The 12,068-nt window shown below is 46.9% G+C and overlaps 2 protein-coding genes across 2 annotated transcripts; both read right to left on the bottom strand.

The window, feature by feature from the left end:
- Positions 1 to 285: 285 nt before the first annotated feature.
- LOC121846933 (gamma-aminobutyric acid receptor subunit pi-like) lies at positions 286 to 570 on the bottom strand. Its single transcript, XM_042325974.1, has one exon. It carries the CDS (start codon positions 568 to 570, stop codon positions 286 to 288), a length of 285 nt encoding a protein of 94 aa, XP_042181908.1.
- A 70-nt stretch (positions 571 to 640) lies between these two features.
- Positions 641 to 11,610, bottom strand: LOC121847030 (gamma-aminobutyric acid receptor subunit pi-like). Its single transcript, XM_042326322.1, has 6 exons — positions 11,563 to 11,610; positions 11,208 to 11,425; positions 2,306 to 2,388; positions 1,772 to 1,909; positions 1,391 to 1,543; positions 641 to 1,012 (listed from the first exon to the last, which is right to left on the bottom strand). Exons 1-6 carry the CDS (start codon positions 11,608 to 11,610, stop codon positions 654 to 656), a joined length of 999 nt encoding a protein of 332 aa, XP_042182256.1. The 3' UTR covers positions 641 to 653.
- Positions 11,611 to 12,068: the final 458 nt, after the last annotated feature.

Below are 12,068 nucleotides of genomic sequence, written 5' to 3'. Positions count from 1 at the left end.
TACTCAGATCAGATCAGATGATGGGATGTGTGCTACTCAGATCAGATGAAGAGATGTGAGCTACTCGGATCAGATCAAGAGATGCGTGCTACTCAGATCAGATCAGAGATGTGTACTGCTCAGATCAGATGAAGAGATGTGTGCTACTCAGATCAGAGATGTGTACTGCTCAGATCAGATGAAGAGATGTGTGCTACTCAGATCAGAGATGTGTACTGCTCAGATCATATCAGATGATTTGATGTGTGCTACTCAGATCAGATGAAGAGATGTGTGCTACTCAGATCAGATGAAGAGATAGTAGAGCCAGTAGAAGACATTAACCGCCAGGAAGGTGAGGGGGAACATGGTGCGAGCATGGCGGTCGATGTTGTGAGGGTTCTCTACACTAAACACAGACAACGCACGCCACGCCACGTTCTTAAACGACGTCAGGCCACACCCCTTCTCCGGCTTCTTCTCTGTAGCCTCGGCCTCGCTGACACTCGTCCCCGATTGGTCAACAAGATCCTTTTGGGTGGAGCCTAGCTCCAGGACCTGATTTGCTTGGCTGGAGCTGACCACGGGCATGGTACCGTTTCTGTTGGAGTCATCAAACTCCTGAAGGAGCTCCTGAGGAGAAGAGAGACATTTTGTGTGTGGGGGGGGGGGTCTCATCTCAGAAATATGGTAGACAAGTACACATATAAACATACACACTCTGCATTGTTGGGGATGGACCCGTCACTGTTAGTCTGCACCTGTTGTTTACCAAGCTTGTGACAAATAGCATTTGATTTCATTTGACACACACACACACTTTTCTCTATTTGACCCACCCTGTGTATGTCTCCTACGGTTTGGTGCTGGACGGTACAGAAGTGGGCGCAGGCATACTCCAGCAGCGCCCCAAAGATGAAGGTGAAACAGATGCCCAGGTACACGTCTATGGCCTTGATGAAACAGTTGGCGTTGGGGAGAGAGGTACGGGCACCCATCATGAGAGTAGTCATTGTCAGTACTGTGGTCACACCTGGAGAATCATTATAATGACAGTCATAGTCAGCACTGTGGTCACACCTGGATAATCATTATAATGACAGTCATAGTCAGCACTGTGGTCACACCTGGAGAATCATTATAATGACAGTCATCGTCACACCTGGAGAATCATTATAATGACAGTCATCGTCAGCACTGTGGTCACACCTGGAGAATCATTATAATAACAGTCATCGTCAGCACTGTGGTCACACCTGGAGAATCATTATAATGACAGTCATAGTCAGTTGTAATACACCTAGATGGATGGGTGGATGGATGAGGAATGGAACTTGCTTGTACTCTATACTCAAATTAATGAATGAATATGTAAGTGACAGGGTTAATACACACACGCAGTGTGACTGACCGATGCAGGTGCGTGCAGGGACAGATGATTGGCTGATCCAGAAGGAGACCCAGGAGAGCACCACCAACAGAGTAGAAGGGGCGTATGTCTCCAGGATAAAGAACAACACGTTTCTGCGCAGAGCAAAGTGGAGCACCAGCTTCGGGTACAGCCCTATATACATACATATATACATACATACATACATATATACATACATACATACACACACACACACACACACACGAACAAGTTAGAAGCAGTTATCTGACTCTATAGTGTCGTATTTGGTGAGGTAGACCAGTAGACTGTAAGGTAAGTTGTGTTTACTCGCGCGCACACACACACACACACACACACACACACACACACACACACACACACACACACACACACAGGTACCTGTCTCATAGACAGCCTCAGAAACAGATGTGTAGTAAGTCTCAACACTGTACTGGGCAAGGCGCAGTGTGTCCAGACCCTTCACTGAGTCATTCCCTCTAGTCCAGTAGAATATTACATCCTGTAGGTTGTAGCCCCCTGGAAACACACACAATCACACACTTATCCTCCATGGACGTGTTTAACTATACTAGCACCAGAAGTCTCCACAACAATAGTAAACAAACAAACATTTGACCAACTGGTGACATTTTGTTAGTCCCCACGAGGTCAAAAGCAATTTTTCAGGGAGTGTAGGGTTAAATTTAACACTAAGATTAGATTTAGTGTTCGAACTAAAGGTTAGGAGGTTAGGGTTAGGGTTAAGGTTAGGGTAAGAGTACAGGTTAGGGATAGGGAAAATAGGATTTTTGAATGGGACTGAATTGTATGTCCCCACAAGGTTAGCTGTACAAGACTGTGTGCATGTGTGTGTGCGTGCGCGTGTGCATGTGTGTGCATGTGTGTGTACGTGCGTGTGTGTGGGCTACTCACAGCTCTCCAGCTGCAGTGTGCACACCTGTCTGTCCATTGGGTACTTGGTCAGGTCCATGTTGCAGGCGATGGTCGCTGTTATTCTGTGATGGGGAGGGTGGGGAGATGGGGGTGGAGAGAGAGAGAAATGGAGTGAGATATAGAGAGTGATAGATGCAAAGGTGGTATGTAGACAGTTGGGCTGTGGACAACCTGTTGATAGACAGCTGGGCTGTGGACAACCTGTTGATAGACAGCTGGTCTGTGGACAACCTGTTGATAGACAGCTGGGCTGTGGACAACCTGTTGATAGACAGCTGGGCTGTGGACAACCTGTTGATAGACAGCTGGGCTGTGGACAACCTGTTGGTGTACCTTACGGTCATCCAGTTGGAAAGGGAATGGTTTTTGCAGAGAGGGTTAGATGCACAGGAATGGAGTCTACTCTTCGGGAGTATGAAATGGGTTAGTATGTTTATTGTTATGCCAGAGCCAATGTGGTCTGTTCAGAGTCGGCAAGGCTTGTGGATGGAGCTGACCTCTACACATAGAGATTGGTTGTGGGGCACCTTCAGCTCTATGGAGGTGAGGGTCCAACCTGGGCTACTGAGTTCCAGTGTAAAGACAAGACTCTTATCTTACACTGTAACACCTCAGCCAGAGAAGAACACACCCGTTTCCCTGATAACGCTGTTGGACTGACCTGCTCACAGCCTGATGATGTGAGGCTGGTCGCTGTGCAGGTACACTGGAGATGTACAACAGGATTTGATGGTGGAGGATTGTGAGACCTCTTCAGTGGGAAATGAAGCATTCAACTGTAGGATGTAGACAACTGTACCATCCTTGGCTCTGCTGTTTCAATAGTAGTAGTCCTCTGGTTACAAAGGGTCTGGGATGTAGTTAACTACCGTGGCACTGAGCCTGCACTCAGGGGGTGTGAAAAGGAGTATTATGATGACAGTGTTATACAACATCTCTCTGTTAACATAGCCTGCTCAGATCTTCTGTTCCAGCCTAATATCTCCCTGAATGTCTCAACGGGAGGGGTCTCCAGGGGCCAGAGGTGTTCAGAGTCCACAGCTTCACCACCACCTGCTCCACTCAGCCACTGTACCCAGGAGGCTCTTTCCTCCACACATTCACCGGCTCCAACAGAACCCAGACTTAGCCAGCTGTCAATCACTCTGATGCCTTCTTCTTCCTTAATGTAGATTTCCACCGACGGAAACACAGCTGTGTTCCTGAGTTAACCTCCTCTGAGACTGAGCTCCTCTCCCTCACTGTGACAGGTAACTGACCCAGACTTGTTTACTTTGTTTACTACAGACTGGTCGTAGTGCTGCTGATATTGGTGACGACCACCAGGGCCCTGTACTTCAACACCCCCAGGGCCCTCTATCTGTACTTCAACACCACCAGGGTCCTCTATCTGTACTTCAACACCTCCAGGGCCCTCTATCTGTACTTCAACACCTCCAGGGCCCTCTATCTGTACTTCATCACCACCAGGGCCCTCTATCTGTACTTCATCACCACCAGGGCCCTCTATCTGTACTTCAACACCTCCAGGGCCCTCTATCTGTACTTTCAACACTAACAAGGCCCTATATCTGTACTTCAACACCACCACGGCCCTCTATCGGTACTTCAACACCACCAGGGCCCTCTATCTGTACTTCAACACCACCACGGCCCCCTATCTGTACTTCAACACCCCACGGCCCTCTATCTGTACTTCAACACCCCCACGGCCCTCTATCTGTACTTCAACACCCCCACGGCCCTCTATCTGTACTTCAACACCCTCAGGGCCCTCTATCTGTACTTCAACACCCACAGGGCCCTCTACCTGTACTTCAACAGTCCCAGGGCTCTCTGTCTGTACTTCAACACCACTAGGGCCCTCTATCTGTACTTCAACACCACCAGGGCCATCTACCTGTACTTCAACAGTCCCAGGGCCCACTGTCTGTACTTCAACACCTCCAGGGCCCTATATCTGTACTTCAACACCACCACGGCCCTATATCGGTACTTCAACACCTCCAGGGCCCTCTATCTGTACTTCAACACCACCACGGCCCTCTATCTGTACTTCAACACCCTCACGGCCCTATATTTGTACTTCAACACCACCACGGCCCTCTATCGGTACTTCAACACCACCAGGGCCCTCTATCTGTACTTCAACACCACCACGGCCCTCTATCTGTACTTCAACACCCCCACGGCCCTCTATCTGTACTTCAACACCCTCACCCTCAGTACTTCAACACCCACAGGGCCCTCTACCTGTACTTCAACAGTCCCAGGGCTCTCTGTCTGTACTTCAACACCACTAGGGCCCTCTATCTGTACTTCAACACCCACAGGGCCCTCTACCTGTACTTCAACAGTCCCAGGGCCCTCTGTCTGTACTTCATTACCACCAGGGCCCTCTATCTGTACTTCAACACCTCCAGGGCCCTCTATCTGTATTTCAACACCTCCAGGGCCCTCTATCTGTACTTCAACACCACCCGGGCCCTCTATCTGTACTTCAACACCCACAGGGCCCTCTATCTGTACTTCAACACCACCACGGCCCTCTATCTGTACTTCAACACCCCCAGGGCCCTCTATCTGTACTTCAACACCACCAGGGCCCTCTATCTGTACTTCAACACCCCCAGGGCCCTCTATCTGTACTTCAACACCCCCAGGGCCCCTGTCTGTACTTCAACACCCCCAGGGCCCCTGTCTGTACTTCAACAACACCAGGGCCCTCTATCTGTACTTCAACACCCCCAGGGCCCTCTGTCTGTACTTCAACACCACCAGGGCCCTGTATCTGTACTTCAACACCCCCAGGGCCCTGTATCTGTACTTCAACACCCCCAGGGCCCTCTATCTGTTCTTCAACACCCCCAGGGCCCTCTATCTGTACTTCAACACCACCAGGGCCCTCTATCTGTACTTCAACACCGCCAGGGCCCTCTATCTGTACTTCAACACCCCCAGGGCCCTCTATCTGTACTTCAACACCCCCAGGGTCGCGCCGACAGAAACATCTTTCTGGTAAGAAGAGGGGCGGGGGCGTATGCTTTATGGTTAACGTGACGTGTTGTGGCCACAACAACATACAGGAACTCAAGTCCTTCTGTTCACCTGATTTAGAATTCCTCACAATCAAATGTCGACCACATTATCTACCAAGGGAATTCTCTTCGATTATAATCACAGCCGTATATATTCCCCCCCAAGCAGACACATCGATGGCTCTGAACGAACTTTATTTGACTCTTTGCAAACTGGAATCCATTTATCCGGAGGCTGCATTCATTGTAGCTGGGGATTTTAACAAGGCTAATCTGAAAACAAGACACCCTAAATTTTATCAGCATATCGATTGCGCAACCAGGGCTGGAAAAACCTTGGATCATTGCTATTCCAACTTCCGCGACGCATATAAGGCCGTGCCCCGCTCTCCTTTCGGAAAAGCTGACCACGACTCAATTTTTTTGATCCCTGCCTACAGACAGAAACTAAAACAAGAAGCTCCCGCGCTGAGGTCTGTTCAACGCTGGTCCGACCAATCTGATTCCACACTCCAAGACTGCTTCCATCACGTGGACTGGGATATGTTCCGTATTGCGTCAGACAACAACATTGACGAATACGCTGATTCGGTGAGCGAGTTCATTAGAACGTGCATTGAAGATGTCGTTCCCATAGCAACGATTAAAACATTCCCAAACCAGAAACCGTGGATTGATGGCAGCATTCGCGTGAAACTGAAAGTGCGAACCACTGCTTTTAATCAGGGCAAGGTGTCTGGTAACATGACCGAATACAAACAGTGCAGCTATTCCCTCCGCAAGGCTATCAAACAAGCTAAGCGTCAGTATAGAGACAAAGTAGAATCTCAATTCAACGGCTCAGACACAAGAGGCATGTGGCAGAGTCTACAGTCAATCACGGATTACAAAAAGAAAACCAGCCCAGTCATGGACCAGGATGTCTTGCTCCCAGGCAGACTAAATAACTTTTTTGCCCGCTTTGAGGACAATACAGTGCCACTGACAAGGCCCGCAACTAAAACATGCGGACTCTCCTTCACTGCAGCCGACGTGAGGAAAACATTTAAACGTGTCAACCCTCGCAAGGCTGCAGGCCCAGACGGCATCGCTAGCCGCGCCCTCAGAGCATGCGCAGACCAGCTGGCTGGTGTGTTTACAGACATATTCAATCAATCCCTATCCCAGTCTGTTGTTCCCACATGCTTCAAGAGGGCCACCATTGTTCCTGTTCCCAAGAAAGCTAAGGTAACTGAGCTAAACGACTACCGCCCCGTAGCACTCACTTCCGTCATCATGAAGTGCTTTGAGACACTAGTCAAGGACCATATCACCTCCACCCTACCTGACACCCTAGACCCACTCCAATTTGCTTACCGCCCAAATATGTCCACAGACGATGCAATCTCAACCACACTGCACACTGCCCTAACCCATCTGGACAAGAGGAATACCTATGTGAGAATGCTGTTCATCAACTACAGCTCGGCATTTAACACCATAGTGCCCTCCAAGCTCGTCATCAAGCTCGAGACCCTGGGTCTCGACCCCGCCCTGTGCAACTGGGTACTGGACTTCCTGACGGGCCACCCCCAGGTGGTGAGGGTAGGCAACAACATCTCCACCCCGCTGATCCTCAACACTGGGGCCCCACAAGGGTGCGTTCTGAGCCCTCTCCTGTACTCCCTGTTCACCCACGACTGCGTGGCCACGCACGCCACCAACTCAATCATCAAGTTTGCGGACGACACAACAGTGGTAGGCTTGATTACCAACAACGACGAGACGGCCTACAGGGAGGAGGTGAGGGCCCTCGGAGGGTAGTGAGGTCTGCACAACGCATCACCGGGGGCAAACTACCTGACCTCCAGGACACCTACACCACCCGATGCTACAGGAAGGCCATAAAGATCATCAAGGACATCAACCACCCGAGCCACTGCCTGTTCACCCCGCTGTCATCCAGAAGGCGAGGTCAGTACAGGTGCATCAAAGCTGGGACCGAGAGACTGAAAAACAGCTTCTATCTCAAGGCCATCAGACTGTTAAACAGCCACCACTAACATTGAGTGGCTACTGCCAACACACTGTCAATGACACTGACTCTACTCCAGCCACTTTAATCATGGGAATTGATGGGAAATTATGTAAATATATCACTAGCCACTTTAAACAATGCTACCTTATATAATGTTACTTACCCTACATTATTCATCTCATATGCATACGTAGATACTGTACTCTATATCATCGACTGCATCCTTATGTAATACATGTATCACTAGCCACTTTAACTATGCCACTTGGTTTACATACTCATCTCATATGTATATACTGTACTCGATATCATCTACTGTATCTTGCCTATGCTGCTCTGTACCATCACTCATTCATATATCCTTATGTACATATTCTTTATCCCCTTACACTGTGTATAAGACAGTAGTTTTTTTTTTTGGAATTGTTAGTTAGATTACTTGTTCGTTATTACTGCATTGTCGGAACTAGAAGCACAAGCATTTCGCTACACTTGCATTAACATCTGCTAACCATGTGTATGTGACAAATAAAATTTGATTTGATTTGATTTGATTTGAGTGTGGTGTCAGGAAAATAACCTCACACTCAACGTCAACAAAACTAAGGAGATGATTGTGGACTTCAGGAAACAGCAGAGGGAACACCCCCCCATCCACATCGATGGAACAGTAGTGGAGAGGGTAGTAAGTTTTAAGTTCCTCGGCGTACACATCACAGACAAACTGAATTGGTCCACCCACACAGACAGCATCGTGAAGAAGGCGCAGCAGCGCCTCTTCAACCTCAGGAGGCTGAAGAAATTCGGCTTGTCACCAAAAGCACTCACAAACTTCTACAGATGCACAATCGAGAGCATCCTGTCGGGCTGTATCACCGCCTGGTACGGCAACTGCTCCTCCCACAACCGTAAGGCTCTCCAGAGGGTAGTGAGGTCTGCACAACGCATCACCGGGGGCAAACTACCTGCCCTCCAGGACACCTACACCACCCGATGTCACAGAAAGGCCATAAAGATCATCAAGGACAACAACCACCCAAGCCACTGCCTGTTCACCCCGCTATCATCCAGAAGGCGAGGTCAGTACAGGTGCATCAAAGCTGGGACCGAGAGACTGAAAAACAGCTTCTATCTCAAGGCCATCAGACTGTTTAACAGCCACCACTAACATTGAGTGGCTGCTGCCAACACACTGACTCAACTCCAGCCACTTTAATAATGGGAATTGATGGGAAATGATGTAAAATATATCACTAGCCACTTTAAACAATGCTACCTAATATAATGTTTACATACCCTACATTATTAATCTCATATGTATACGTATATACTGTACTCTATATCATCTACTGCATCCTTATGTAATACATGTATCACTAGCCACTTTAACTATGCCACTTTGTTTACATACTCATCTCATATGTATATACTGCACTCAATACCATCTACTGTATCTTGCCTATGCTGCTCTGTACCATCACTCATTCATATATCTTTATGTACATATTCTTTATCCCCTTACACTTGTGTCTATAAGGTAGTAGTTTTGGAATTGTTAGTTAGATTACTTGTTGGTTATTACTGCATTGTCGGAACTAGAAGCACAAGCATTTCGCTACACTCGCACTAACATCTGCTAACCATGTGTATGTGACAAATAAAATTGGATTTGATTTGATTTGATCCGCATACACACATCCACACAGACATACACACATCCACATAAACACACCCACACAGACATACACACATCCACATACACACACCCACACAGACATACACACATCCACATACACACACCCACACAGACATACACACATCCACATACACACATCCACACAGACACACACACACACACACACACACACACACACACACAGACATACACATATCCAGACACACACACATATACATTCATGCTATACACACACATCACAACTGCTGTTTCCAAACTCCTATTATACTACTCACTTTATACACTAGCCCCCCACCCCCCTTCCCTAATACATGTGTAAATTGTATAATTCTATTGTACTGACATTTACTTTATGTTCATATTCTTATATTTGACTATTTATTGTTGTTGTTGCATCGTCTAGAAGGAACCTTCAAGTAAGCATTTTGTTGGACAGTGTGTATCCCGTACATACGACTAATAACACTAGAAACTAGAAGATTTGAGCTTTTACACCTTTTATCATCTGTTGGTTTTTAAACTGCTTTATCTATAAAAAATCTAATAAAAACAGCATTTTCATGAAGAACTCTCCTGTCTTTTCAAGAGGTTTGACTGACATGGTAAAGAAGTGGAACGTAATAAGTAAGTTATAAGACATAAGCGGTTCATTTAGATTGATGTATTCATGACATTTCCCAGTGGGATTTATCATAGTTTCATAACGCTCTATGACTACATTGACAAATGTTTATGAGGAAATTTAACACATAACACACATAATAACAACGATTTCATCTTAATTTCAGTAGTAAGCTGGTGCATGTCTGGTCAGTAGTAATATAATAATGATTTCATCATAGTAACAGTGTTGGTAATGATTGGTCAGTAACGTGTATAGTAAACTAAAGCATCGTGAACGGTGCATGCCTGGTCAGTAGTAATATAATTAAGCAATAACACATGGGGGGGGTGGTATATGGCAAATATACCACAGCTAAGGGCTGTTCTCAGGACACAGCGTGTATATTGGCCATATACCACGAACCCCCAAGGTGCCTTATTGCTATTATAAACTGGTTACCAACGTAATTAGAGGAGTAAAAATAAATGTTTTGTCATACCCGTGGTATAGGGTCTGATATACCACGGCTGTCAGCCAATCAGCATTCTGGATGCAGTCTATCACAGTGCCATCCGTTTTGTCACTAAAGCACCTTATACCACCCACCACTGCGACCTGTATGCTCTGGTCGGCTGGCCCTCGTTACATATTCCCGCCAGACCCACTGGCTCCAGGTCATCTACAAGTCCATGCTAGGTAAAGCTCCGCCTTATCTCAGTTCACTGGTCACGATGGCAACACCCACCCGTAGCACGCGCTCCAGCAGGTGTATCTCACTGATCATCCCTAAAGCCAACACCTCATTTGGCCGCCTTTCGTTCCAGTACTCTGCTGCCTGTGACTGGAACAATTGCAAAAATCGCTGAAGTTGGAGACTTTTATCTCCCTCACCAACTTCAAACATCAGCTATCTGAGCAGCTAACCGATCGCTGCTGCTGTACATAGTCTATTGGTAAATAGCCCACCCATTTTCACCTACCTCATCCCCATACTGTTTTTATTTATTTACTTGCTCTTTTGCACACCAATATCTCTACCTGTACATGACCATCTGATCATTTATCATTCCAGTGTTAATCTGCAAAATTGTAATTATTCGCCTACCTCCTCATGCCTTTTGCACACATTGTATATAGACTCCCCCCTTTGTTTTCTACTGTGTTATTGACTTGTTAATTGTTTATTCCATGTGTAACTCTGTGTTGTCTGCTCACACTGCTATGCTTTATCTTGGCCAGGTCGCAGTTGCAAATGAGAACTTGTTCTCAACTGGCCTACCTGGTTAAATAAAGGTGAAATAAAAAATAAATAAAAAATAAAAAAATTCAGGGCTCGAACCACCCAGTTTATAATAATATAACAATACATGCCAGTAAGCTGACGCTTTTATCCAAGGCGAATTACAGTCAGGCATACATTTTTTACGTACGGGTGGCCCCAGAAGGATTCAGACCCACAACCCTTGGCATTGCAAGCGCCATGCTCTAGCGACTGAGCCACAAGTACACAGGACACTAGTACATACCGTAGAGCATAGAGAACGGTCCCGTTGCTGAAGATCCGTATGAGACGGTTCTCCATGGTGACGTCATGCAGGAAGGAGCGTTTGGAGTCTGGAATGAAGGTGTCTGGGATCCAGAGGAGGGAGACTAGTCGTCCATCCACACTCACACTCTCATTCCCTGGGAATACCAGTCGGGAGTCCCTCCAACGCTGACGCAGGAAGATAGTGGCTGTGTAGTCCTGAGGACCAGGTGAGTGATGTACACATTAAAACAGACATTCATGCAAGCAGACCCAAACACACACACACACACACCACACACACACACACACACACACACACACACACACACACACACACACAGGTTCAACATTACCATATTGATTTCTGAGATGGCATCAATGCTGGCGATATCCAGACTCATCCCAATCTCAACAGGGCCCTCTGGAGAGGGAGAGGAGAGAGATACTGTTATAGCACTTCATTCGTTTGTGTGTGCGTGCGTGTGTGTGCGTGCGTGTGAGAGAGCGAGAGAGAGTGTGTGTGTTAACTCTCATCACCATTGAAGTAGGGTCAAATGTAGTGGTTATATCCCTTCATTAGTTTGTGAGTGAGTGAGTGAGAGAGAGAGAGAGAGAGAGAGAGTGAGAGAGAGTGTGTGTGTTAACTCTCATCACCATTGAAGTAGGGTCAAATGTAGTGGTTATATCCCTTCATTAGTTTGTGAGTGAGTGAGTGAGTGAGAGAGAGAGAGAGAGAGAGAGAGAGAGAGAGAGTGTGTGTGTTAACTCTCATCACCATTGAAGTAGGGTCAAATGTAGTGGTTATATCCCTTCATTAGTTTGTGAGTGAGTGAGTGAGTGAGTGAGTGAGTGAGTGAGT

This window comes from Oncorhynchus tshawytscha, linkage group LG08 (assembly GCF_018296145.1).
Source record: "Oncorhynchus tshawytscha isolate Ot180627B linkage group LG08, Otsh_v2.0, whole genome shotgun sequence".
Taxonomy (NCBI): Eukaryota; Metazoa; Chordata; class Actinopteri; order Salmoniformes; family Salmonidae; genus Oncorhynchus; species Oncorhynchus tshawytscha.
The sequence above is the reverse complement of the archived record's forward strand: the minus strand, read 5'-3'. Positions and strand labels throughout refer to the sequence as shown.